The following is a 26,389-nucleotide window of genomic DNA, read 5'->3' on the forward strand; positions in this document are numbered from 1 at the left end:
ACACACACACACACACACACACACACACACACACACACACACACACACACGAGACTGAATACTTTAATATTGTTTTAATTAGAAAGACTGGCTGCTGCTAGAGAATGTTTCTATTGGCAGCCACAGATGATTATCTCATAAGCATGGAATCTAATTGTACATAGTATTAGTGAAGCCACTGACTACATAAAGTCGACATCTTTAGATTCAAATGAAAGACAGTTGATGGAGTTAAAGGCTTTGGGGTGAGACATGCTGTACAATATAAATCTAAAGTTACAAATGCTACAGGAGAACCTGGGAATCTCCAGTCAAACTGATGCAGTCTCTTTCACAGGAAGAAAAATAATAACTATTGCACCCAAATGCCATTATCTGTAAAGCTGAGATTTTTCATATCATGCAGCTCTAGTTATTGTTATTATGTTGATCATAAAGAGTCAACTTCACAAAATGCCTTTTTTACTTACTCACAGTGAATTGGACTGTAGCTACTACATTAAAATTCCTTGTAAGCCAATGAGTCAAGTATGGGGTCAAGGAAGCATTTCAGAATGGATTAACAGACTTCAAAATACCCAAATACATTAGACAGTGGTTAAACATACGCTTTCCTGTCAAAATGAATGTTATTGCATTGGCTTGTATAGTATCCAAAGCCCAGAGCAGAAATGAGCCCATCCGTCAGTAGATAAACGTTCATTTTCTTTTTTCATGAATTTAAGCAACATGGAATGGTTCAAACCCAATTAAACCCAAGGAGTAAAGGACAGTGCAATGTTTACCTGAAATATGAAAGCTAGAGATAGGTGCCAAGAGTATTTTGAGAGGAAAAATGAGGGCACAGTGTTACCAAAGTGACACAGACCAGAGCAAGATCCTCTGATGTGAGCCCTCAACAGAAAGAGGAACTCAGGCCAAATTCCTCCTTGGTGTAATCCAGGGAAGTTCTGGGAGGAATTTGATCCTCTCAGGTCTCATTCACTTTTCAAGCCTTGAATAATTATCATTTTTAGTCCATATGCTCTCCTTGCTGGATGGTGCAGAAAGAAGCCAATTTGCAAAAAGAACAGTCAGTGGGCCCATTTATACACAGAAGTGGGTCCCTGCCCGGTCTGTATAGCCATCTTTGCCCCTCCTTCTTCCCCTGCACCATGCAGAAGAAATGAGTGGGGTCAGGAATAGGTAGGAAGGGCTGGTGGAAAACCACTCCCCCCTCACTACCCAGATTGCAGGCAAGCTGAAAGAGATGTCAGTGGACAGTTAATGCTGCCTAAAGCAGCACTAACGGTGACTGTGTATTCTGTGACTCCCCTCTCTAAGGTCATTGAGGGGAAGCGGGAGCTGGCAGCCAGTGGCAGTAGAGTTACTGGTCCTGGTGTGCAGCTATGGCTGTGGGATAGGAGTGCTGCTGCCAAGCTAAGAAGAATCCCTCTGTAATAGGGTGGCTGGCCCCTTAAATGAAATTGGGTCGAGCTCTCCTGTTCCAGTCCAGGTGAGCCCTACTTTGGTGTAATGAAGAGAGTGGGGCTGCCCCTCAGAGTTAAAAATGAGAGACAGCCCAAAAGCGAGGGAGAGCAGAGAACTCAGAATCCAAAGGAAGAGCCGAGCTGGGCTGAGAGCTGCAGGTGGGGAGCCCCCGCAGGAGAGAGCAGTGAGAGTTCCCTGGTTGAGCAGTGGAGCCCGATCAGGCTGGAGAAAGAGAAAAGCAGTCAGGGGGTAACCTGTAAAATTCCCCGAGCCAGAGAGGGCTAAAGGCTGAGGGAAGCAGAGAGAGACATGTGCTGGCTCTCTGAGCTGGAGTGCTGAAGCCAGAAGGCCAGAGAGGGCTGGGGGAATGATGGCACAGTGAGCCCGCTGATATCCCCAGGTGAAAGCTAGAACCTGCCCTGAGAAGAAAACAGGGTGGGGAAGCACCTCAGCTGGAGAAGCTGGGGTGAGGTGTGGCAAGAGAGGCCAGAGCCATTCCTCCAGAGACAAGCTGGAGCATGGTGAGAGATGCTGGAGCTATACGGGGTGTGTTGAAGGACTGCTGGGACATGGAAGAGAGAACGTACTGATTGGGCTGTGTTGGGGGGGATTGTGGACTATGGTTGTGGGGCTCTTGTAATACATGAATCCCACAAAGGACTAGTGATATGTGGAAAGCTTGTGTAGAGTTACTGGGATTCCAGAAGGAGGAAACTGAGGCAGATCACCAGTTGTGCCATGGCCTGCTGCAGGTGGGCATCCCAAGAGAAGCAACCGTCTCACATATGATGGAAGTGCCTGGAAAAGGGAAATTGAGGCAAGGGGCTTCTTACTGGGCCACCTAATGCCACAAGGGGGTGCCCTGGAGGTGACCATCCTCCATGCAGTTGGGCTGGTTCCACGGGTTCATAAACTTGGTCTCTGCATTTCCCCAAACTCTAGTGCCTTTTGGATCTCAGCCCCATCCCACGCCACACTCCTGCTGGTGCCATGGACCATGGAGAATAGTCAGTCTGCAGTGTAGCATTTTTACATACAACTGGACTTTATGCAGGAGGGGAATGCACAGGCATTCTGGACTGTACCAGGTGGAGTCCTTTTGATTTGTTCCTTTTGCTATTTGTCATGAAGGAGAGGAAGACTGCCCTTTAAAGAGGCCTCTTTTGGAAGCCAAAGGGAGGAAGTTTCCTTTCTCCATATGTGGCTGATCCAACTTCCACTGTTGGAAATGGGAAGACTACCTTTGACTCTAACAGGAGCTGGATCAGGTCCTGTGACTGTATACTGTCACATTAACTGTTAAACTGTTGGCAAAAACTATTCCTAACCACAGTCCGTGCTTGCAGATCAGCTCCCTTTACAAGCCCTCTTTTGTTTCCCATTTCCTTGAGCTTTATGTACAGGATTGCTGAGTTAACACATGGTAAATCCACAGTATATTTATCTGCAGAATGGTCTCATTGGCAACAAAATGATTGGTCCACGGTAAAAAGTCATGGTAAAATAATCAGCCTCTTTGGAAAAGCTGTGAGGAATGCGGTGCCTTGGAGCTTAAGCGCCGATGAGTTTCCGCGGGTGGCTGTAATTCTTCATTCTGCGATGCTCTGTAAGGCAGCCCCACAGAGTTGTGAAGCAGCACAGAATGTTCTGCTGCTCAGCCCCTCAGACGTGGCAAATGGGAAGCCGAGTCAAACTGAGCAAGCCAGCCTCACAGTGAGAAAAGAGTGAAGAATGGGATGGTGGAAAGAAAAACTGCATACAGATGCCTCTGCCATTTACACAGGGCAGTGGAGTGTATCAGTCTCTTTCCCATTTTGGGAGAAAGAATTATTCTAAGGAAACGAGTCAGTCATGGAGCGCTGAATACATTTTCATTGCTGCCCTTTGCATTTCTTTGCACTAAAAAGACTCAAGTGTAACATATACCAAGCGACTAAGTCTTGGTAAATGCCAGGGACGTTTACTGTACAACACAGTGTGCATCGCATATCCACAGTAGTCAGGACAAAAACCAAACTGATAATTCATAATTGTTACATCACAGTGAATGGGCAAATTACAGCTGGTAGGGAAAACTGCTCCAGTGGCCATTAAAGGGGAGATTGGAGGGAAAGCAGCAGCCATGTACAGAAGCTTAAGGGAAACAAGAGTAGGAGTGGGCAAGAAAGAGGCAGAGGCAGGGGAAACAGGGCAGAGAAGGAACTAAAAGGAAATGTATGGGTACATCAGTGAATTATTTTGTATGTACTGGTACCAACACACACTTCCTTTCTTTGGGGGACAGGTTTCTACGGGACCCCAGATATCATCAACACCCAACTTCCTATGCTTGCTTTTGGGCTGCACCCATCCTTGGCATCCTCTGGATTTTACAGTGTCTCTGTGAAGTCAGGCATGTGGGGCATCATCCTGCTTCCTTCCCCCAATTCTGATCACATATTCCCACCCCCCATCCATATATTCCCAGACCATCCTTTTCTGCTTCCTGCTCAGGACTGCCATTAGGCTGCAGCAATACTCCATCAGGCTCAGGGGCTTCGGGTGCCCAACCCCATTTGCAGAAGATGGAGACAAAGTACAGTTTTCCAAGCAGGGAGTTGGGGAGGGTGGTTAGGGAATGCTCTCTCTGCTGCGGCTGGAGAACCACAGATGGCGATTCAGGGGCGATGCTCTGTTTGGCATGTAGATGTGAGTGAGTGGGGAAGACTGCATGTATTACATAGGCTTCAGATCCCAGAACACCTACCCCACTAAAAGCCAAAAGAGCAGCTCAGCAACAAGTTAGCCAGACACCTGCACTGAAATCACACTAAAGCAGCATTCCAGGTATGCCCAGCTCATGCATTTTACCTGTCATCCTACCCCAGTACAGCCCACTATCACCATCTTCTGGGGAGAAACCAGACGGCTGCATGTATTCTGGGAGGAACTTTCAGAGCACATGGATGAGAACCACAAAATCTCTGCACTATCATGTAGTACCCAGGACAAGATTCCCAGTGGTATGGATTGGTGTAGCTCAACTTCAGTACAGTTATACCAATTTACCCTAGTTGAGAATCTGGCCCTAGGAGTTTAGTGTTGAAAGATGAATTAATATAACAAAGTACATGCAAGGCACAGCATATCTGCTCCACAGCTACAGCAGTTGAGAACCAAGTTAGAGACTTTTACCTGCGTATAATCCTTAAAGCCTGCTTTTGAAGGAGAAAAAGGATCAGCGTCTGTAGCATGGAGTACTACGTTTCGAAAGGAAAAAAGCCTTAGATGGGATCTGCTCTTTGAGCCCTGGTCCATAGGCATGTTAGTTCCCAGCTGTGGTTCATAAATTGCAGTTTCTAATCTTTTCCAGCTTTGCAGTAAGATAACCAGAAGAGTATCGCAGAGAATTTCCTCTTTCCACTTTCTCTGTGGGGACTGTAAGAGCTCAGATTTGCAATACTAACAGTATTAGTTACAGACGAACAACTGTGGCGGATAGACCAATAAAAATGTTTGCCAGCAAAGCAGTCATCCATCTCATACACAGTCCAAAATCACTTGAATAAACGTAGGTGGCAACCAAACATTAGCACAGTATAACATCCTTGTGCCTGATATTCTGAAACCATTTATTTCAGTGGGTTCAATGTGGATTTAGACTAGGATATGTCAGATCAGAATCAGGCCCCCTTACTTTGTATCTTCCTGACCTGCAGAGCTGACTGCTATAAATCCAGAACACTTGGTCATGTGGCTCAAGGAGACTTCTAAAACAAATTATAGTAGAAACTGTAATTGTGAGGACAGACTCTACAAAGGATACTGGGGAATATATGCAAGGCCCAGGACATTTTAAAATAACTGAATCCCAAATATCTCAATGTAGCAACAAATCAGCAGTCTGATTACCAATAGGACAGGACAGCCAGAATACTCTTTGGGCCTGCTTTGACATGCACATATGAATGCTCTTTAATGTGCTCTGGCTGCCATTACCTTACAACATCTATTATGAACATTGCCACAATTACATTCTCTATAAGCTGTGTGACAAAGTTCCTCTTCTATCTTGGTGGGTCCTGCGCTTATTGGCGGATTTTCTTGTCTCAGAGATTCACCATGTGGGTTGGGGAACAGCCCAGAGACCTTCCCCTCTGGAAGAACCCACAGTCCAGGTCAATTGGGAGGTTTGGGGGGAACCCGGGCCCACCCTCTACTCCGGGTTCCAGCCCAGGGCCCTGTGGACTGCAGCTGTCTATAGTGCCTCCTGTAACAGCTGCATGACAGCTACAACTCCCTGGGCTACTTCCCCATGGCCTCCTCCAAACACCTTCCTTATTCTCACCACAGGACCTTCCTCCTGGTGTCTGATAACGCTTGTGCTCCTCAGTCCTCCAACAGCACACCCTCTCACTTTCAGCTCCTTGCGCCTCTTGCTCCCAGCTTCTCACACTCCCACCACAAACTGAAGTGAGCTCCTTTTTAAAACCCAGGTGCCCTGATTAGCCTGCCTTAATTGATTCTAGCAGCTTCTTCTTAATTGGCTCCAGGTGTCCTAATTAGCCTCCCTGCCTTAACTGGTTCTAGCAGGTTCCTGATTACTCTAGTGCAGCCCCTGCTCTGGTCACTCAGGGAACAGAAAACTACTCATCCAGTGACCAGTATATTTGCCCTCTACCAGACTCCTGTACCCCACTGGTCTGGGTCTGTCACAGCTGCTATGCTTTCCAGACTGCTAAAGGAAGATAGGGCAATACCTTTCCCTTTCAGACCCAACCACCATCTGGGCCATCATCATCCTGTACCAATCACTGTTCTGTCTTTGATTGACAAAGTCAGTGAGGTAATATCTTTTATTGGAGCAACTTCTGTTAGTGAGAGAGACAAGCTTTCAAGCTTACACAGAGCTCAGCAGACAGCTAATCTAAAGCCACAGGTGTCATGCTTCAATGAAGATACAAGCACGGCATTGAAGGCAAAGGTGTAAGTTCTCAGACAGTCAGGCTGCTTCAGTTTCCTGGGAGTTGGGCAATTCTAGCCTCTCTCAGATTTGACACTCTGTCTTGGTGTGATATGATAGTATGACGGATGATGATAATATGATACGCAATGACAGGATTTTACTGGAAACATCGAGAGCCCAAGCACGCCCTCTATTGAGCCATTTCCAAGTTTACTGGAAAAGCTCTGCACACGTCCTAGCTTGAAAGGAAAAATCAAGCAGGAGTATTTTCCGACTGGATCTCAATCATCGAGTCTTTAGCTCTTGACATACGGAAAATAGGACTTGGTAAAGCAACTAATTCTTCATATGTATTTGTTAAATGTCCTGTGGTATGGCTCACAGGCGTTCTAGTGCTTAACTGCTAACTGGTTGAGGAAACAGAGGAATTGCCCTACTGGAACAGATTAATGAAGTGTTTCCCAAATGACTGAAAGCTGAGCTCTCCTCAAGGGAAAAAAATCAAACCAATCGAGCCCTCTCCCCACCCAGCAGCCCTGCCATGTGTTGCTAAAGGCCAGCACTTGTCAGTTTACACATCTCCCATGCCCACCTCGTTTGTGCCACCTCCTTTTGGGCATGCGGGGGTAGAACTTCACAACCTGATTTCCCCCCCCCCCTTTCTTGCAGGCTTTGATGTGAAATAGGTAACAATCTTGACATTTAAAGTATCGTCATTAGACCCATTGGAATAGATGGGGCAGCTCACACCTTAAAGCTATTGATTCAGATTCTCTGCAAACTCAGCCAAATGTCTATGCGTCATTTAGGCTCACTTCATGTTTTGAAGGTTCCTTCACAACCACAACAGCTAGAAAGCTACTCTTTTTTTTTTTTTTTTTTTTTTTTTTCAAGCTGAGGCCGTGTCTACACACTAGAAAGTAGTACCAGTAAGAGCTCTGTCACCAACAATACTACTTACGTAGTTAGTTCCCGCTCAGACACTTGTGACGGCGCATTGAGTCCACACAGCATCAAGCTGTATCAGCAAAAGCATGTTGCACAGTGGTAAGGCATCCCAGTGCCCTCTGCTCTGCCTTCTGGAACACTACATTATGGGAAATTGTCAGTGTGTATTATGGGAATTGGTGTGGGGTGGTGGAAACAAATGCCCACAATTCCCTCAGTTCTATCCCATAACCAACTGCTCACTCTGGAGAGCAACTGAGAGATTGGCCTACCCCCCATCCGCACCATCTAGTCATCCACACTTTCTTGGGGGTTGCACCCTAGACCTTGGGAAACACTAGACTTGGAGAAAGTAGTGAAAACCCCGCACCTGGTCAATTTTGCAGTGCTCTGAAAGTGGGGGCGGGACATTTTTCTCGCTAGCCTGCGTGGGGATCAGTCAAGGCCATGAAGCATGAGATTTACATGGGCTGAGTCACCTTGAAATCTAGTGAATTAACAAACAAAACCAAAAAAGCTAACTACGCCCGCTCCTGTGTATCTCTGCCAATTTTGTAGTTTTACAATCATTTATTTTTTTCAATGTTTTGCTTTCCCCTGTTGCTGTGAGAAAGACCCAGACCCACAGCAGGGGAAACTGACCAGCTACACTAGACAAACCACAAAATGAAATGTGCATAACAACAAACAGAAAGACTAGAGGAAATATTTTGTTCCTCTAATCTACATTGGTTCTGGTCGTCTTAGGTGTTAGTTGTAACATCAGTAGCTAACGGTATTTCAGACAGAAGTGTGATATTTCAGTTGGCATTGTCTCTATCTACCCTTACAATGCCATGTGCAGTTACAAACATTTACTAGTTTAAGTTTCCAATTATCCATGGGCTATTGAAAAATACAGGACTCAACTGAGTGGCTTGTGAACAGGTGTGATGATCAGGGGAACACAAAGAACCTCCCTCCCAGTACATATTCCTCACAAAGCCCAGCCACCATTGCAGTCTCTGCATTCTAGGGAGCAGCTCCCCTAGCTGCAAACTCTTTCCAATATAGCCCCCAGAGCAAAAGGGGAGGGGGTGCTTGAACCCCATTCAGAAATTCCATCTTAATTGTAGAAATACTACAAGTCCTTCAATTTTCATCAGTAGACTGCAGCAATTCTGCAGACATCAAAGCGCACATAGTGGCTGACAGCAGCTGCATCTACTTTAAGCTGCTCAGTTTTTCTGTGTGTCTCCTTTTCCCGCCTTACATCCGTTCTCAGAAGGCCAGATTTCCAACACAACTTTACTATCACCTTTTATTTAAAGCCAATCTTTTAAAAAAAAAAAAACTATGTATAGTTCAGCTGACTGGGAGCTTCACAGGCTTCAAAGGAGCGTTTTGTCTGGCCTCAAATAATTTCTGAATGTTTGACAAATAAATAAAAGAGAGATGGGTCTGAACCAAAATCCTGACTCTGGACATCCCTGAACTTTGGGGAAGTTTGGAACCAGATCAGGCATTTGTGACGGTCTCTGGTCCCCATAATAGGCCAAAGTAAAAACTGTGGATGTGGAGGGCGGGAGAAAAAGAGATCAGATCTGAATCTACAGCCAAATTTTAAAGCTAGCTCCTATCTCTATAATGGGCAATGCCCAAATCCCAGATCCAAATGCCTCCACTCTTTCAGGGGGTTAGCATCCAGATTTGGACATGAACTTCATAGCCCAACATTAAAATAAAATCACCTTGTTTCCTCATAATTTCCAGTTGGGATCCTGATTAATGAATATAATGATTTTTGCACAGATATATGCATGATACCAACAAATGCCACTGACTATCCTTTCACCCTTCCCCCTTTCTGTATTCTCTGTCCTTCTTTAATATCTTGTCTATCTAGAAGCTTGGCAGCTTTTCAACGGCAGTTCCCATTCCACTGGAGCAAATTCTACAAGGGCACTTCCTGACTGTGGATATTTGTTGGTATCAATCTTCCATGCTTGTTCATTCTACATTATATTTTAAATGGTGGTTGAAAATTTACCTAAACTTTATGAACAAGAAACCCCCTCCCCCCACATTGCTGATTATATCAACCATGACAGTGAGCCAGAGAGACACGGTCTAGTGATTTAACTCTAACCTTGAGCCAGAAGCCTGCTACTAGTGAGTTCTAGTCCAAGTTTTGACACTGACTCCCCAATATGGCCTTGGGCAAGTCACTTAACTTCTATGTGCCAGTATCCCCTTCTGCAATATGGACATAATACTACTTGGGGACTGATCCTGATCTTATTGAAGACAAGAGCAAAACTCTCATGGGGGCAGGATCAGGCACTTAGTTATCTCCTACAAAAGGATGTATGGAAAACAATTACCTAATGGGATAGATTCAGCCCTGGAGCTATTCTGACAGAAGAGTACAGATGGAGGGAAAGACCCTGTCAGAAAACCTGCCAAGGATTAGGGAGGAAGGGCTAATACAACCCCAAAGTGTGCAGCATTAAACAACTAGGGCATGTTACCAACCAAGCCACGATACAAACTTGTTCAGTATGTCCCATTAGCAGTGGAGTGCCTATGGAGTCCTGGCCACAAACTGAAACCTGCCCCAGACCAAAAGGAATGCCTAGTGGAAGGCAGTGGCAATACCACAACTGGCCCTCTTCTGTGGCACATCTGTCACTTCTGGGGGCTTGGGGACAGAACGTAACTTTCCACTCTAGAAAAAGTGACTCTGGCCTTGTGTGTACAAAGCATTTGGAGCATTCCAAGTTCAGTCTATAATGTAGTGTCCTCTTTGTGTATTGTGCAAGGGAAAGTGCTCCCTCCCCATGTTCTGTTACTACACATCTGTCCCCCAAAGTCAATTTGCTTAATTTTTTTTTTTTTTTTTTTTTTTTTAAACAAGGGGAATTTCCTTGTAGGTACAGTACTTATACATCTTTTTTCTTGAGCCAGACCTGCTTAAAATCAAAGGGTCAGATTCTCAGCTGATGTAAATCAGTGTAGTTCCATTGTTTCTCATAGATTTAATAGACTTTCAGGCCAGAAAAGACCATTATGATTATCTAGTCTGACCCTCCTGTATAACACATCACCGAATTCTACCTAGAAATTCTTAATGCGAAGGGGAGTTATTCTTCCCTACTATTTAAATGAACACTATGGAGCCAAATAATTTGAGGTTAACTAGACCTAGTCTTAGTTGAAAGACTCACAGTGATGATGAATTTACCTGCTAATTTTTACAGTTACAATAGATCATCACCTGTAGCCTGTTTAGATCCATACTCACTAAAGACAGAAATTTAGTAATGAACAAATTGTTGTGTATGACCTGGCAAGAGATAATGACAACCTCATCTATCATGGGAGCAAGGCATCTCTGCACCAATTCATGTGACTGCAATAAATCCTATCTCAAACAAAAGTCCAGTAAAGGACTACACCTGATAGAAGAACAGTCTGACACATATACAAAGGCTGGGTGTTTAATAAGTCTCCAGGGTTTCATAAGTAGCAGAGAAACAAGAAACCACAGAGCTTCTAATTACATGATCACTATTAATACAGCTCCAAGGAGAAAAAGAATGTAAGTCAGCCCCACCCTTCTCAGGAAAACTTTTTCTGTCAACAGTCGGGTAGGCAGATTTCTCAGCAAAAAGAGTAACAGCCTTCTTGGACAGAGCAACTGCAGAGTTGCCAGAGAGATTGTGAACAGTGCCATGCTAAGATGCAACACACTCTTTGAGCACATGCAGCCCCACTGAACACTGGGTTTTCTATAAAGTCTCATGTTAGAGACGAGCTCCACCAATTTTGTTGAACCGCTAGCACTCTGACGGTTCAGAAGGTAAGAAGTGTTTCTTGGCATGAATAAACTCTTATTGTACTTGTAAAATTAGATTTTTTTAACAATCTATTATCTAATATGAATTGTTGCCCATTTTCTTGTTTGATTGTTTTTTTAAATCACCATTTTATCAATTTTTCACCAACATTTTACAACTGTGGAGAATAACTGCTCTGTGCTTTGCATTGTCTTCATCTCACTGTCTTAGTTCACCATCAGTGGCAATGACATCATTTGCTCTCTTCTAAAGGCTAGACACTAAGGTGAGAGGTGCTTTAGAAATACCAGAGATTAGACTTAATTAGATAACATTCAAAATGATTTCACTGATCATTGGGAAAGGGGCTGGAAAACTGAAAACATATGACACATATGGCAGGAAATGCTACTGTCTACAAGCACAGCAGAAGCAACGTTTTCAGACATCTCTGTTATATTGCTGTGATAGTTTTCTAAATGTATACCAAGCCAAGCATGGTAGGTTTCCCCAACTGAATTTATAAAGCCACAGCAATTTGGGTCTGATTAAAGGCTCATTCTAAACCACAAGAAGCAAAATTATGTAAAGTTTACTATGACTGTCACATTCCACCAAGCTCCAGTCTGGAAGATAAATGAAGCCCACATGGTTCCAGCATATTCAGTTGAGCTCCAAACAACATCCAGAATGTGCTCCCCTTTATCTAATCTTTTACTACTCAGTGCAGAGGGGATCATTGTTTTCCAGTCTCTTGCTTGAATTTACATTTAATCTGTGAAAATTACAAAAATGTTACAAAATTAAACAAAGCTTCTGTCTTGCAACTTTAGGTACTTTAATGGACTTCAAAGTTCTATCAGTTAGTTTAAAAATATTGTGTAAAACACCAATTCAGCTCTTTGACTAAAATAAATTTAAAACAAAATAAATTAGCAACAATAATCCACCACCCCCTTATTTCCTACCCTCCCCAACCTGAACAAAGAAAAAGAAAACACTCTATGGAGGAAGGAAGACAAAAGGTGTAAGTATGCATTAGGATAATGTAAGGTTTATTGAGTAAGGAACTACTGCCAAAGAACAATGAATCTGAATGGTCCTTGCAGGCCTGAAGGTAATAGTTTGATCCCTATATTAGCTCTGATTATAGAGTTCAGTATCAGATAGTGCTCATGTCACTGCCCCATATATTATAAAAGCTTTTCAGAGACACTCCTCTCTTGTAGATAATTCTCTCTCAAAGAAGACAAGCATCCACAACTGCCATCCGTTTTCCACTGAAAGGACAGACTTCTGCTACCAATGGCTCACAATACAAATGCTAACAGCAGACAATACAGCTCCCATGGATTTAATTCTGCATCCACCAAAACAGAGTTTAGACAGAATGAGAAGCAAGCAGGTTTGAGGTGGATGAAAAGTATGGATCTTTAGGCCTTGAAAAATTCTGCAGCCTTGTCCCAGGAGCAAGGAACTCCACGGCAATGCCTGGGATTCCCTGTTTTTATACAGTTACCAGCATTATTCATATTTATTTTGGCAAAACTTTCTGTATTACTACAGTCATGGTCAGTTAGTCACCAGCGAGGCTTTAGGTCAGGCCTGCACAACATGTGGCCCGGGGGCCGCATGCGGCCCGGGTGGGCTCACTGTGCGGCCCGCGGGGGATGAGTAGGTGGGCTCACTGTGCGGCCCGCGGGGGGCGAGTAGGCAAGCAGCAGGTGAGGGAGGGGGGCTGAGTAGGCGAGCGGGGGGGCAGTGGCGGGGAGTGAGTAGGCGAGCTGGGGGGAGTGGGGAGGCTGAGGACACAAGCGAGCGAGCAGGCAGCGGCGGGGGGGGGGAGGGGGGCCGGCAGCGGGGGAGGGGGGCTGAGGAGGCGAGGGGGGGGGCAGTGGGGGGGGGTAAGTAGGCAAGCCGGGGGAGGAGGGCTGAGGAGGCGAGCGGCGAATCGGTGGCTGACCTGTTCTACTGATCTGGTCTGGCTCCCATCCCCTCTCCAAGGGTTGCAGCTGTCTGGAGGTGCCTGCCTTCCATGGCTACCTCATTCAGTCAACAGGGCAATTGATTACAAAGTGGGGGGGAAGCTGAGGGGGTTGTTTCTGTGGGGCGGGCGGCGCTGGGGGAGGGGGGGAGGTGTTGTTTCGGGGGGGGGGCGGGGGGGGCCGGGGGGGGGGGGGGGGGGGGGGGGGGGGGGGGGGGGGTTGGCCCTCAGTTGTTTTCTTTGGAGTAATATGGCTCTCGCCATTTTACGAGTTGTGCAGGCCTGCTTTAGGTGAATAGATGACTCAGGCAATCAGTCTCAGGCAATCAGTTATGGGCTAGACAGATTTTCACCTCTAGGTCAAGCATTCATCTGCAAACCCAGTTAGCAGTGACAGAAAGTGATTTATTTCCATGACTTAAGCCCAAATCTACAAAATGTACTCTTGCATACATCTGGCTTGCATGAGCACAATCTATGATGGCACATAAAAAAGTGCTCTTTAAAGATTTGGGCCTAAAACTACCAGTTATGTATTAATTATGACATACAATGTGTTAGATGACAAATGATCAAGTAGACTACACTAGCAGATTTTCATTAAAAGCTGAGATCAAACTGCTTTGCTTTGGCTTTACTCTATTAATATGTGTTGGCTTCTATAAAGAATTATATTCATTAGGTATTCTTCCCTCACAGCATGTATTGAATGTAGTACTTTGGAAAAGAGGCTGTTAGAAAGAAGTAGAAAACAATGAAGTTCTCTGTTTATCCACTGATCAGAAACACTGCAGACTCTCCCCAATGCCCCGTCAATGTACCCAAGTTATAATCTTTCAGGAGCAGGTTTATAGTTCTCAGAAGGTAGAAGAGTAAATTATTATTCTATTATACTGGACCATGGGTCCCTTTTGGCTAAAAGGCATATTCTTTCCAATGCTGAGCATTTTGTTTTGATTTTACAATGTAAAAAACACACGGAAAGGGGGAAAACAAGTGTTACAAACTTAACATCTGGCAGCGTGTTGACAGTCCCTGAGCAGTGATGTGTAATGTAATGTGCAATATGGTTTTCCCATGTCAGCTACCCAGGGGGTCTGTCAGCTTGTGTAGAAGTTCTGCGATTACTAGTGAGAACTCTTCATGCCAAGTGTATTCTTCTGCCTACACAGCCTTTGGTGCAGGTTTATGTGCACAGATGGGACAGGAGTACCCCTGCAGTTCTGAGAGCATCTTCTTTGAGTGAGAGAACTGGAAAGCCCAGCTGAGCTGTTTTAAAACACAGAGGGGCAAATTCTGCCTTCAGATGTGTGTGTTTGTGTGCGTGCCAGATTTACACTGAAGTCAGTGGGAGCTGCCCTCTCAAGGGCAGAATTTGGCCTGAGGGATGAACAAAGAGACACTGTTATAGCCATAAGGCCAGCTGTGTCTGTCCATCCATATAAGTTATCAGGTTCTCCGCTGCACTTTAAAAAATTAAAACAAAGGGTGTGAGGAATATTTTAACAGGTTTTTGTTTCCCTAGTAAGGTAATCTGACCCAAACCAGGAGCGATCGACCGCACACATTACAGAAAAACACAACTAATTGGAAAAACAAAGGCTGAATGGGCCTGGAAAATCAACTGCTCTCTCACTTCTAGTGCTGGTCTCTCTAGGAGAGGGATGAAGTACCCTGCCAGGCTCTGTCACTAACCTGCGAAGTCCCTTAGTGAGATGGGCCCATGCTAATCCAAGGGCAGCATCTCCTGCCAGGATGTGCCACTTCAGCAGCATCTCAACTAACAGAGCTCAGCTGTAAGCTCAAGGGAGCTGGAGGCAGAGCCTTCTCAGCAACAGACCCACACCTCATGGACACTGCCACAAAAGAGATGGGGGAAGAATAACTCAGTTCAACGCTTTGAGACTGACCTCTTTGCCAAAGCATAAATCAAAGGAAGATAAAAGCAGACAGCTAAACCAAGGAATAAGGACTGACTGTTCCTTCTGGGCAGATCCCACCGTAGGCACAATTCTGCTAGGTACTGAGAATCCTCAACTGCCACTGGCTTCGATGGGAGTTGAATGTGCTCAGCCCCTTGCAAGATCGAGTCCCATTTTTCTCCACAACCTCTAGACACCACAGCAAAAGAGACAGGTGCTTTAGTATTGCAGCTAGATAAGACAGACAGGGCGGGGGAGCAGGGGGAGAAAACTTGTATCGCCACTGTCAACTGCTCTTGTACACATGAGAAGGGATGCCAGCTGGGCACCCTTCTTAAAAAAAAAAAAAATGCAGGCACTCCTCAGCCATATGGAAAAATCTGTGGTCCAAGTCCCTAGTGCCAATTATTATAACATTTCTTTTGACGGGCATATGTTAAAAGAATGTATACAATAAGGAAGGGCCAGGCATTTTCTTCTTGGGCTGAGGAAGATTATTTTTATTTCTGTGGCTTAATCAAGACAATGTTCGGCATTCCTGATGGGACAGAAAGATGAAATTCTTTGTAACCAATCCAATCAACTAGGCGTGAGGGGAGATCACAGAACAATTGCTCTGGGACAGTCCCCACAGAAGTCCTCCAGAGCTTAGGCTGACCACACAACTCCAAGAAGAACAGCCCTGCTGCTTGATAGTTCTGCAAACTCTGCATCTATTGTTCCCTCCCCTCCCCCCATACATTTTAAACCCACTGTGGCTTCAAGCCAAGACCTTAGGAAACAGTGAGTTAGTCCATGAAAAGCACAAGGATGGCTGACTAATCTGTTTCCAATAAGACCATTCAATGAGGTTTGAAGGAATCAAGACCTCCTGCGTGCAGACTGTGAATAATGTGTTTGCTCTGATGCATCAGCCCATTTACCTCTCCTCCCCTCCCCTCCACCCCATTTCATTTCTTCTTACTGGCAGCAGCTGAGAGTTCTTGTTCAGGGCATGTGTTCAACAATGTATTGTCTAACCACAATTGCTCAACATTAAGTAGCTATTTCATGTGCTGTAACAGGTCCTTACCTACAATGTCTTCATAGGCATTCTCCTCTAAAGTGCTCTTGGATCCAAACTTATGCTGGCTTTCTGTACCGTTCTCGGTGGGGGAGGGAGGATACAAAGCCTGCAGGCTTGAAGCATCTTCAAACTCAAAGGATTTTCTAGAGTTTAAAACAATGCAATGAAGTAATTAGTATCAAGGTTTTATAATGACCTAAAGAATCAGTTGTTCATTTGTTCTCTGAGTGATGATAAAAATCACTGAAAATGTCTGAGCTGTACTTTAACGGCTGGGGTGGGGCCACAAGCCCTGAGTAAGGAGTAGCACATAGCTGTGTTGCCCAGGGAATGGTGCAGGGAAGGAACTGTGCCTCCAAGAGGAAAAATTCCCTTTCTTGTTTCTTCCATGTTGCTGCTGGTCTGTACCAGCAGGAAATTATGGTACCCCACAAGCCAGTTCAGCTGTGCTGGTGGGTAGACCGAAAGCTCTTTCCATTCCCCATCCTTTCCACTCAAACTGAAGATTGGGTAGCCCACTCACAGACACGAGTGGGGTTCTGACTCTCCAATGTACCCGAATATGGCCGATTAGTCTGGGGCACCATCAAGCCCTAAGTGAATTATGAAGAAACAGCATAATGTAGATAGAACATGTTCTATCTATGTAACCACTTACATAACCCACCATTCCTGTAGTATCTGGGTGCCTCACAGTCTTTGCTGTCTTTATCCTCACAACCACCTTGGGAGGTAGGGAAATGCTATTATCCCCATTGTACAGATGGGGAAATGAGGCACAGAGAGACTAAGGCCCAGATTTTTAAAGGCATGTAGGCACTGCTGTGCTCAGCACTTCATAGATTTCAGAGATTCCAAGGGCAGAAGGGACTGTTGTGAGCACCCAAACTGACCTCCTGTATAGAACAGGCTATAGAACACCCCCAAAATAATTCCTAGAGCATACTACATAGAAAAACATCCAATCTTGATTTAAATATTGCCAGTGATGGAGAATCTACCATGACCTTTGGTAAATGGTTCCAATGGTTAATTATCTTCACTGTCAAAAATGTCCACCTTATTTCCAGGCTGAATTTGTCTAGCTTCAACTTCCAGCCATTGCATTGTGTTATACCTTTCTCTGCTAGGCTGAAGAGCCCCTTATTAAATATTTGTTCCCCATGTAAGCACTTAATAAACTGTAAATGAGTCAATAGCAGAGCTAGGGTTAGAACTTCTCCTGTGCTTCAGCCACTGGAATATACTGCCCTTTCTTCCCAGGAGAAAGATGCTTTCTTGAAGTTACGCTTTCCCCAGATGCAGTAGGCCAGTGGTTCTCAACCAGAGAGGTAGACGTACCCCTGGGGGTACGCAGAGATCTTCCAGGGGGACATCCACTCATCTAGATATTTGCCTAGTCTTACAATAGGATACATAAAAAGCACTAACAAAGTCAGTGCAAACTAAAATTTCGTACAATTTGTTTATATTACTCTATACACTGAAATGTAAGTACAATATTTATATTGCAATTGATTTATTTTGTAATCACATGGTAAAAAATAAGAGAGTAAGCAATTTTTCAGTAATAGTGTGCTGTGACACTTTTGAATTTTTATGTCCGATTTTGTAAGCCAGTAGTTTTTAAGTGAGGTGAAACTTGGGGGGTACGCAAGACAAATCAGACTCCTGAAAAGGGTATAATAGTCTGGAAAGGTTTAGAGACCTGGGAACTCATAGTAACAGTTTACTCTCTTAATTTAGCTTTCAATACCCATAATCCCACCAGAAGCACAGAGGGGACAACATACACATTACCCAAGAAAAAATGGGAGTGGCTGGGTGCTGGACACTTGTGAAAATCAGGTGCCTAGATATGGATGTCTGACTACATAAATATAGGTTTCTATTTTGGAAAAAATCTTGGCCATTAATAGTTATCAGTTACCATTTTAGCTGAGGCACCATGTTGGTTTTACATGGCTACTGAGTTTCCACTGAAAAAAAAGATGAGCTAGTTTGAGCTTTTAGACTCAGCCATGCATAAAGGGCAGCACATGGCTGCCAAGGTTTTGCGCAGCTCCATGTGCAGTGTTTCTCATGGATAAAAGTGTCACTGATTTCTCTCACGGATCCTGTTCCAGGCAGTGGCAAGGATGGGATACAGAGCTGCACAAAACGTGACGGCTGTGGCTTAGGAAGGTGAGTGCTGGAAGGTAGTTGGAGGGGTGGGTGCGGATGGTGATATCTGGAGGTGCTGTTTGGGGTGGGTTTGCTCTCTGGGGGCTGTGACAAAAGCTGTTTGGGCGTGTCTGGAGGTGAATGGGTACTCAGGGCCCTCTGGGAGCAGCTGGGTGGAGATCTCTGGCTGCTGAGGGAAACTGGCCCCACTATTGGGCCCCTTCCCTTCTTTCCACCCTGGCATCACAATAGTTAGGAGATGCAAGTTCAGGGCCATCCCTGCAGTATAGCTGGTTGCATAAACAGTCCAACTGGAGTGTGGGAACGTGCGACAGGGCTGGCACTTGGTAGCCCGGCAGCTGTGCTACTCAGGAATTGCAATTCCTTCCTTGCTCCCCCCAGGGGAAGGGAATTTACTGAAGCCTTCATATCAGTGTCTCTCACTTTTTCATTCACACCGGCTCCATGCGGCTGTCTGGAGTGTTGGTAAGGTGGAAGCTAGGCTCCACTCACTGCTTCCCCCTCTCCAATTTGTTCATCAGGAGCCTGGGGTGAGGAGTGGCAGGTGCACAGTCTTGTTCTCTGAGATACACAATACCTCCCTGAAGTGGCAGCTACACACTGCCCATTCCTCTGATCTTAGCCTCAAGGATTGCTGGCCCATTGTGATTACCAGGGGTCTATGATCTGCATAAAGCCTGAGGATGTTCAGATCCATGTTACTGATACAGGATGCTGATAGGAGCCAAACCCTGAGTTTCAGAGTCAGATCTGAACTCACTCCAAAATTTAGGGTATGCTTGGCTGTGAGATTTTGGTTCAGACCTATTTTTCATGTAAACCATCAGTACAGCAATGCAGAGGCTTAGGGACAGTTTTCAAAACTATTTAGGGTCCTACAGATGCAGATAGGCACCTAGAGGGGTTTTAAAAATGTCTAAGCAGGCTAGGCATTTAACATTCATTGACTTCAATGCAACATCACAAATCAAGGCAGTGCATAGGCTCCTAAAAATCATTTCTGGACCTATGGGTCAAGGGAACTCATGCACTCATGAAACTGAAAAAAATCCCAGAAATAGGAATCGTCTGAAAAGCATTGTGCTGCCTTTGAAACCTGACTTTATCATTATTATTGGCTTCTTTGAGCTTTCTGATAATGTCAGCCATCTTTCTGAGAAGTGACAATATTTAGGACAATATCTGTTCTGCAGGGGATGGATGATGACTAAACAAATGCTGGACCCACCAGACCTTTGGGGTTCTCTAAAAAAAACATGTGGACAGATTGCTCCTCACCCCTGCTCAGGAAAAACCTTCCTAACAATTCCCCCCTGACACTTTGCATACTTTTCCTCCATTGTTCCCCCTGCCTTTCACAAAAGACGCCTCCATCTCTCGTAGATGTCCCAGGAAGCCTAGTCACACAACCCATCCTGAAGAGATTGGTCCTTTCTCCACGCTCTTTCCTCAGGGGCCAGCCAAGTCAGACATCCCCCAGCGCTGTCATTTACTGCTGCTTTCCTGCTCCCCTACACTATGGGGCCCAGAGCCCAAGGATACTGCCTGAATCTGTCCCCCAAGTATGAAAGATTGTAAGCCACTTTTCAATTCTGTTTTATGCTACATTAACACTCAAAGAGAAGTAATAGTTTAAACGAAATGTTCAAGTTCTCACAATATCCGAGTGCAAAGCAGCACAGATGTTTGTTCTGACACGCAGGGCTAATATCAAATATTATATCTACCTTCAGTAAGGTGGCAGCTCAGAGATGCCAATTTTAATAATACGTAATAATAATAAAAACATGGCACCTCTTAAATGATTTGCATCAGAAGATCACTTTACAAACAAAACACTTTACAAACGTGGGAATTATTTTAAAACTAGAAACTAGAGAGTCACAGAGATGTTCAGGACCAGAATCGACAATGGACATCAATCCAGGCTTTGAATTTGCTTTTGCAGTATTTGACTGCAATCACTTGAACAGAACTTAGGGGCCTGATTCACTGCTTTCTTACCCTGTGTAAATGAACAGTAACTCTACTGAAATCAGTGCTGCGACACTGGAGTAAAGCTGGGGAATGTGGGGAATCGGGCTGCAGAAGTTGACCTGGTTTGTGCAAGGCATCAAGTAGGATCATAGAAGATTAGGGTTGGAAGAGACCTCAGGAGGTCATCTAGTCCAACCCCCTGCTCAAAGCAGGACCAATCCTAACAAAATCAAATAGCGATGGTAGTCCTCTCAACGCTACATTTTACACCCTAATGATCATCATTATTAGTTTAATGCTAACCCCCAAAGGGCCCATTCAGGCCTAGGGCCTCATTGTGCCAAGTGCTGTACAAAGACATATTCCTTGCTCCTGTGAGTTGGCTATCTAATCTAATCACCACAGGTGACTGAACTCAAAAACTGTGTAAGCCTGTGTGATGGAGAATATGCAATTTGTCACCACTTAGCACGTGTACAATGAGGACTGTGATACTGGCCTCCTTTGTAAAGCGCTTTGAGATCTACTGATGAAAAGTGCTACATAAAAGCTACATATTATTATAATAAATGACAGATCAGACAGTGAATTCCCTGCTCTAGCCACTGTTCACATTCCTCACTATATCACTTGCCTAAGTTTTCAAATGTGTGTCATTACTTACATATGAGCACATACAAAAATTACTTCTGGTGATCTGAACATTCACACTGCTGCACTATGCAAAATGAGTGCAGCTTTCTTTCAAATTCAGCTACAGGGAGAACTCTGATTAGCCCATAGGTTTGGTTTTGCTCACTGAGATTTCAGCCAGAGTTCACAGATACACACTACTAACCACATCTTTGGTTTTTCGCATCTCCTCACGCTCTTTCTTTGAGAAACAGCAGTAGTAATGTCATTTGATCCAATTCAAAAACAAGCTCTAAAACCCAATCCTCCCTTTCTCCTGCCCCATTGCATTTTAGGTCAGGTTGTGCTGACCTATGCTAGCAAGAAGTTGAGCCAATATCTAGTACCAAATACTGAATTTATAGGGTACATTCAAAATAGCACATAGCAGTTACTTGTAAAACTCAAATACTGAATGTGTGTGTGTGTTATACACACACAGCATCCAAAGGTGTCCATAAATTAGTACTTTGAAAGGTTATGAACAATTTACCCCTACATTTTCCAAGCAGCAAACAGATTTTGAGCCATATCATTCCCATTAAAAGTCAGAGGGAGTCACACAGTTAAAAATCACACAGTCTACTGTGGAAAGGTAGCTGTAAGGATTAACACTTTAAAAATACCATACTCATCACCAGTTTTGTATACTGTATACATACAAAGGCCACTCTGTAAGGGTTTTCTCAGAATTAAACCCTCGCTAATCCATTGCTACTCATTTAGGACTGACAATTCCAAGAACGGAATGAAACAGACAACAACAACATCCCACCTAACTGGCATGTTTACTGTGTCTGCAACCTTCAGATGCAAATGCATCCCCTATTGATGTGCTTTGAGGTTAACACACTCACACAACAAGGACACTGATAGAACGATAATGGTTGTATTACAAGAGTTAAGAAGATAATGAAATTATGCTTCATTAAAGATCTAGAGTAAGGCGTTTATGCCAGATTGACACAGATGACCTTCAGCAGTTGTGGAGCAGTCACAAAAGCTCCCCCAGTGGATCCAGATTTCCTAGTAGGAGAATTCCAGTTGTCTTCAAAACTGTAATAAAACAAAGGTAATGGACCAGGTTGACATCCAGTCAGTGCACTCTGATGACAGAGCTCAAGCCAGTATCAAAGACTTCTTGCTTTTCTTGGGCCAAAAGCATTGTATTAGGAGGGAGAAGAATCTTGTTATTCACAAATCACCTACATTTATTTTAATATCATGTGCAATACATTTCCCCAGATTTTACCTATTTTGGGACTTTCTGTGAAAGCGTGACTCTTTCTTCTGTCTCCTGGTCACGGGGGGAGCAGGGGTGGATGGGAGAGGGGGAGGAGCAGCAGGTGTAGGAGAAGGAGGTAGACCATTGCTTGGTTTACTTTTGTGGTTCTTATCAGCTTCATATTCAAAGGTGCGTTTGGGTTTGGGGACAGGGTTCACTGCTGTGTTAGCTGGGCTCTCAGGGAGCAACTTAGGGCTACCAGAATCTGTGGTAGCCCCTTGTTTCGTTTTATTACTTTTTTCAGTCTCAGTAGGTGTTTCTGGATCCCTCCCAACACTAACAGTCCCTCCTTTGCTATCACTCACGTTCTCACTCAAACCTTCCACAGTACCCAGCGTCATGGACTTTTTCCTCCCTCTGTCAACACTATAGCAGCTACTTGGCAACTGAGGGAGACCCCTGCCAGGCTGTTCTTTTAATGCCTGTTCAATCTTCTGTATTCTGTTTAGCACGGCAGAAGTCTCTTTTCTGGCATGCCCTTTGAAGAAAGCATTGGAAGGAGCCTCGCTCCTGCTTGGTCTCTTTTCCAACCTATGGCAGGAATCTCTGTCCGGGAGCTCCTCCTCCTCTGTTTCTGGGTAGGAGCACTCAGAAAATGTTCTGCTCATTCTCCGGAATCCTTTAAAATCAAAAGTCTTCTCACTGCAAGGAGAGGGCAATATGCTAGGGCAGCCCTCACTGCCAGATCTGTCCCCGAAGTCCCTCTTGTCCACGCGTGTGCTCATCCTGGGAGAAAGCTGCTTGCGGCACTCCCATTCTGTAATCTTCTGCCTGATGTCCAGTGTCTGGGAGTGGATGCTTGCCCTGCTGAGAGAGATGTTCCGTAAATTGGCTGCAGTTCCCAAGGTGAGAGTGCTCCGGGTGAGCTGACGGCTCCCTATTCCATCCCCATCCTGAGTCTCCCTGGGGGTCTCTTTTTGGTCCTCAGCCTTGCAAACAGACAGCCTTTTATCCAAGGAGCCAACGCTCACAGCTTTTAGAGAGTGGTTTGGAGAGTCCGTGTCTAAGGGGAGCCCGGAGGTGCCTCTCAGCGCAGACCCCCGGCTGCTCCAGTCCTTGAGGAGCAGCCTGGAATTGGAAACTTTGGTGAACTTGGTGGACCGGCAGGACTCCTCACTGTCACTGAGGGGATAGGCTGGGCTTCTGGGTGGGGACAAAAGAGGAGGCGGAGAGACTGACTGACACCTGGAAACAAAAAGAAAATAAAAATCAGCTCCCTTGAAAACTAAGGTTAATAGCTAATCTCTTCTCTACAAGTAAACAGGACTATGTATGCAAATCACGCAACAGCAAATATCATCCTCAGAGGGCAACTAAATGCTGTCCAACTGCAAAATTACCAGGAGTAGCAATTTGCAAAGAACTGGCATTTCCAAAACCAACTTTCCGCCCTTTTGCCCAGGATTTACTGAGGTTGCTCCATCTGAGTATAGCTGTCAGCCGCATATCAAGCCATTGCCTTGAAGGCATCTACCACAGAGACAGTGGGGCAGATCCTCAGCTGCTATAAATCAGCATAGATCCATTGGCCTCTGAGAGATTGCGGCCTCTTGGCAGGAAGACAATACTACATCGAAGACGACTCCCACTGAAGCAAGAATCAGGGAAGCTTACATAAGGAAAATAGCTTAGACCTTGGAAACAGTGAGCAAATCAATTAAAAATATGTAGGTTTTTATCTCAGGATGTCCACAGTATAATACCATTACAATATTTTTAAGCAAGTACAAATTTATATACAAAATCAAATTAAAATGGCAAAAGAAAGACCTGTTTTGTCTTTGGACTGATAGAGGCCAACAGATGAAATTTAGTGATCTTTATCAGGAAGAACAAATAATTCCTTATCAAAAAAAGTATTACTGTCGGGGGGGGGGGGGGAAGGTTAATTCTAAAAAGTATAAAAAAAATCCAAAAATCTCTCAGCAATTCCTTTTCTAAATTATCAGGACCTTTAAAGACACATTTTTGTCACGGCTTGCAGAATGCACCATTGTTACTACCCAGTTATATTTTATCAAACTTTTGCAAACTGTTACAAAGAGCTTCAAAAAAGAACAGCAAGACACTCCCAAATCAGTAATATAGCAGCAATATGAAAATTAAGCCAAAACCATGTCAAAAACAGGGTTGTAAGTCTCCTGTCACAAAACACGCACATAAAATATACCACCAGATTAATCACAACTTCTTCAACAGTCTTAGAAACCCTTTCAGTTCTAAACAGTAATTAAAGGGAAGGGAAAAAACATATCTCCTTACATCTGAAGCTGATTTTGTATTGTAAGGAGAATGTAGGCAGTTTTAATTTAACCTGCTCTCTATACGTAAAATCCAAATGGAAGATCTATTTAGATAAAAGCAAAGAACCATGTGAGCCATACAACTCAGACATTACCAGTGCAGAAACAGTTTGGAAGATCCCTGCTTCTCAGTCATCTCCACCCTTAATGGGCAGCCCATACTTACAGTGTGGATCCTGATCAAGTCCTACACATTGGTCAGAAATCCAGAGTACTGAAACAATCACTGCACAGCACTGCAGAGCTTAGCTTGAGACATGAGATTCTTATTCCTTCAGAAACATTCCAGTGAATCAGAACTACAACAACAACAAGTTGTTAGATCTCATCCCAGTTTCTCAGAGTTAATGCTGCCTTGCAAGCAAAAACTCAGAAGTACAATAAAAGCTCAGGTCAGAGAACAACAACAAAGTATCACCAAAAGCAACTTAACTCTTTTTCAGTGTCCTGTGCAGGATCACATCTCTTTGGCACAGAAGTTGCAGACCTCTTTGACTAGATGAGTTTTATTTTCTTCTTCCGCATTTCAAAAAAAATAAATGTGTCCTCCAAGAGGAACTGCATTCTTTGCCCCATAGAGCAATGACAAATCATTCACCAGTTGCTGCTTAGGTGCAGTTGAGTTTTGTCTTCATGACAGTAATGGTAGTATCAGGGTATAAGTGTGTAATTCTGAGCCCTAGAACAAAGTCAAATTCGCTGCTATTCTGTATAGCTTCACAAAACATATTTCTTTGTAGACAAGAAATCCCAGAAGATCGGGAGCAACCATGTGGTAGCAGGTTTAGTATTTTTGGCAGCTTGTCTCAAAGTTGAATTTATAATGGAATGATCCATAGAATCCTCCTGACCCAGCAGCCCTTTCAACCATTGTAGGTCGTGAAGACATTTCCTGAATCTGTCTTCTCAGGCTTCCAAAGGACATGCATGGTTCTGAATCTTGATTTCCCCCCCTTCTTCGGTTTTATACTGCCAAGTCACGTTATTCATTTCATCTTTAATGCTGACTCATCTTGTTGGGGTTTCGAATGATGTTCTCCAGAAGGCCATTTCCCCTGCTGCAGAGGTCATCTGCCATTTGTCTGAACGTAACAAGAACATCCTGGACCAAATGGAGCCATTTATGCCTAACGTCCACAGTCTGTGTCGCTGCTGATTTAAGGTGTGTGTTAGCCAGATCCCCAATTGGGATTCAGCTGCAAAATGTCCATCTGGAGTCCGTGACCCATGGAGGGGCACATTAAGATTTTCTTCCCTCCTCAAGATTATCCTTCTTCTCTAGGATGGGAACACTGAGTTACAAATCAAGAGGGGACTTTTCAGTTAAATGAAAGCATTAAACTCAAATGATAAATTAAACTCACAATAGCAGGAATAAAGTGCAGAGTAACTGGGGTCAGATTAGCAGTTAGATATTGGAGCTAGTGAGATTATCCTGATAATCCTCTGCCTGTCTGACTTTTCTGTTTAATGGAAAATATTTTAATCATTGCCTTCGCTGTGTTGTTTTTGAAAGGATTTTCATGTAATCCTGCCTCCCCCTTGCTGCATTAAATAGAAGATAGTTTTCCTGATTATGAAGATTATTATTATTTAACATTTGTATTGTGGTAGTTCCTAGAGGTCAACCAAACCAGAGTCCCTTTGTGCGAGGTGCTATACAAACATTTAATAAATGGCAACCCTAGCCACAGAATTTACAGTCTAATAGAGCAGCATATAGATTCTTTGAGTCAATTTTAGGAAGTTGTTACTAATAGTACATTGGGTTTTCTTTTATGAGATAGTTTATTAGCCTCCTATTTCAGTGGTTTC

General features: G+C 44.2%; 1 protein-coding gene across 1 annotated transcript in view; it reads right to left on the reverse strand.

Annotated features, from left to right (window-relative positions):
* ST5 (suppression of tumorigenicity 5) overlaps positions 1-26,389 on the reverse strand; it is a 166,303-nt gene that overhangs the window by 91,516 nt on the left and 48,398 nt on the right. The window contains exons 2-3 of the mRNA XM_029911539.1: positions 22,239-23,456; positions 16,160-16,296 (exon numbers count right to left, since the gene is read on the reverse strand). Coding sequence (XP_029767399.1) covers positions 16,160-16,296; positions 22,239-23,456 — 1,355 coding nt within the window. The remainder of the gene's footprint in view (positions 1-16,159; positions 16,297-22,238; positions 23,457-26,389) is intronic.

Source organism: Terrapene carolina, unplaced genomic scaffold (genome assembly GCF_002925995.2).
Source record: "Terrapene carolina triunguis isolate 2854851 unplaced genomic scaffold, T_m_triunguis-2.0 Scaffold96, whole genome shotgun sequence".
Classification (NCBI taxonomy): Eukaryota; Metazoa; Chordata; order Testudines; family Emydidae; genus Terrapene; species Terrapene triunguis.